This window comes from Malurus melanocephalus, unplaced genomic scaffold, assembly GCF_030028575.1.
Source record: "Malurus melanocephalus ecotype Western Australia unplaced genomic scaffold, MMel_1.1 scaffold_2082, whole genome shotgun sequence".
Taxonomy (NCBI): domain Eukaryota; kingdom Metazoa; phylum Chordata; class Aves; order Passeriformes; family Maluridae; genus Malurus; species Malurus melanocephalus.
Genome location: NW_026625314.1, coordinates 1 through 2,673, shown reverse-complemented (window position 1 = coordinate 2,673; position 2,673 = coordinate 1). Strand labels below are relative to the sequence as shown.

The window sequence follows — 2,673 nt, the reverse complement described above, 5'->3', positions numbered from 1 at the left end:
CCCTTGTCCCCAGTCCCTCTCCAGCTCTCCTGGATCCCTTCAGGCCCCAAAAGGGGCTCTGAGCTGTCCCTGGACCCTTCCCTTCTCCAGGTGAGCCCCCCCAGCTCTCCCAGCCCGGCTCCAGAGGCTCCATCCCTTGGAGCAGCTCCGGGTTCTGCTCTGGGCTCTCTCAGCAGCTCCAGCTCCTTCTGCTGGGGCAGCTCTGACAGTGGGGGCACAGGGGTAAAATCCCAATCCCTTCCCTGTGTCCAGGCTGTGGGATCAGCCCAGGATCCCAATCCCCCCTGCCCAGGCTGTGGGATCAGCCCAGGATCCCAATCCCTTTCCCCTGCCCAGGCTGTGGGACCAGCCCAGGATCCCAATCCCTTCCCCAGGATCCCAATCCCTTCCCCAGCATCCCAATCCCTTCCCTGTGCCCAGGCTGTAGGATCAGCCCGGGATCCCAATCCCTTCCCCAGGATCCCAATCCCTTCCCTGTGCTCAGGCTGTAGGATCAGCCCAGGATCCCAATCCCTTCCCCAGGATCCCAATCCCTTCCCCAGGATCCCAATCCCTTCCCTGTGCCCAGGCTGTAGGATCAGCCCGGGATCTGCTCCATCCCCTCCCTGCCCCTCTCCTGCCCTGCCCCGTTCCCTGGCTGAGCTGGGGACAGCTTTCCTTGGTGCCAGTGACAGTTTTCCTGGATGGATTGGATGAAATGCGCCCTGTTTGGATGCTTTCAGAGGATGTGGAACACATCTGAGAATTCCAGGGGGGAAAAACAGGGGAAGCAGCATCTGAACCAAAATGTTGCCAGCAAGACTCGGGGGCAGAGACAATACTTGCTGAAGTCTCTCTAGTGCCTTTTTATGGCAGACATGACAGCCAATCCTGATCCAGACTTTGCTCACGCTCTGTAGAAAAGAGAAAGTCTGATCATCACATTTTCCAATGGAAGCCCAAGTGGCCTCCGAGGAGCGCAGCGCTGGACCCGTTCCCCCGCCACCATCGYGTCATGTCCAAACTCTCCACGTGACCATGATGCACAGACAATCACACCACAAGTTTGCACATGGAAGGAAACATTTGTGTCGCCTTACAAATGTTTTTTTGTTTTTTTTGCTGATTTTTTCCCCTTTTTTTTTCTTTTTTTCTCTTTTTCTCCCGTTTGGTTTTGAATCTCGGGCAAAGACAAGCAGAGTCTGGTTGGGGCTGACTGTCATGTACCCAAGGTAGTGGTAACGAGCAGACACTGCATCCCACAGTTTGCTGTGGATGATGGTAAACTCCAGAAGAGGCAGGACATGGGGACACAGAATCCTGGGCACTGTCACACACAGGGAAATACACACACCTGCCTGATACTGTAAAACCTCAGCCTGTGTTTCACTGAGAAATCGGAAATGAAAAAAAGCTCCAAAGCAAAGCAGGAATGCTCTTCTTTCATCCAAACTCCTTCAAAGCAATTTCTGTGGGGAGGGTCTATGTGCTCTCAATAATGCACCACTAAAAGCAAGTGCATCGTGGGTCAATGCAAACTTTACTCTCTACCGTATCTAGGGAAAAAATCCTTTTTTTTTTTAAATTTTTTTTTATTTATTTATTTATTTTTTTTTTTTATTGCTACTCCTGTCTGTTAAGGAGGAAAGAATAAACTGTACCTGTACGAATGCAGAGGTGGTTTTACATTCCTTACTTTAATGTTTAGGAATTTAATGCTGGGCTTTCCTCTGGATTGCCTTTTTGGTTGTCGTGGGGTGGGGTCCTTTCTGTTCAGCTTTGATTCAACTTGAAATGTTTGCCAGAAAGTTTTTTCTCTCTTTTCAGCGGACCCCACTTTTGGGGGAAAGGGATTTAATTGGAAACCTTAGAACATGAACRCCATAAACAAATGTGTTTAGAACATGGATCTATTTCAGTTCCCACACGGAGTAAACTTCACTGCCCCTCCTTGGCATCGGAATAAAGGGCAGCTCTTTCCAAAATCAGCAGCAACAGGGGTTTGTGACTGGGGTAAGTTAAGGCTCCTAGGGTTGGATGCTTTTACACAAGGATGGGACTCAAACCTGCAGAAAAGCCATAGAGAACAAGGGTTGGGTTTGGTTTTAAACAACGTGTTTGACAACGCCTGCAAACTGAGCAACCCTTCAGCAGAAAGAGCAGCTCTCCTGGTTTGGCAGCGGGGCAGCCCTTCTAGGGCAGTGTGTGCTGGGATGGAGCCCAACATCCTCTGTGCCAAACCTTTTATACCACAAATTCATCTYCAGCACGAAGCACTTATATCCCTGCGGCAATAATTCACATTTCAGCTGCAGGGCTCTGCCTGCTCCCCTTGCTGCTGCTCTGGCTTTGCCCAGGTTCTCTGGGTGCTTTTCCTCCCTTGTGGCGCTCTGAGGAGCCAGATCAGGTTTTACAGTACACGCTGCGTTTACAGAGGGTGGAGTTTACCAGCACAGAAGCCCTTGAGCAGACTGTGGGACGTGTGCGACAACGAAGTGTAACCGGTGTACCTTGCTGCATGAGAGCTCCAACTCCAAACCAGAAACTATTTAGTAAAGTAAAATTGTTTTCCACCACATCTGAGTCTGGGTTGCACGGGTGGGGGTTATACCACTCGTATGGTGTAAACCTGTGGCAGTCAACAGAAACAGTCTGTAAACAGCGAGCAGAGGAGCGAACCGGCTGAGCGGCGCG

At 50.7% G+C, this 2,673-nt stretch overlaps 1 protein-coding gene across 1 annotated transcript in view; it reads right to left on the bottom strand.

Moving 5' to 3' along the window:
* The window catches only part of LOC130587558 (glutamate receptor ionotropic, kainate 1-like), a gene marked incomplete at its 5' end in the record, with an annotated part of 15,594 nt that extends 12,927 nt beyond the window's left edge, over nucleotides 1-2,667 (bottom strand). Inside the window, one exon of the mRNA XM_057388541.1 lies at nucleotides 2,490-2,667. Within this exon, the coding sequence (XP_057244524.1) occupies nucleotides 2,490-2,667 (178 nt within the window). The remainder of the gene's footprint in view (nucleotides 1-2,489) is intronic.
* Nucleotides 2,668-2,673: the final 6 nt, after the last annotated feature.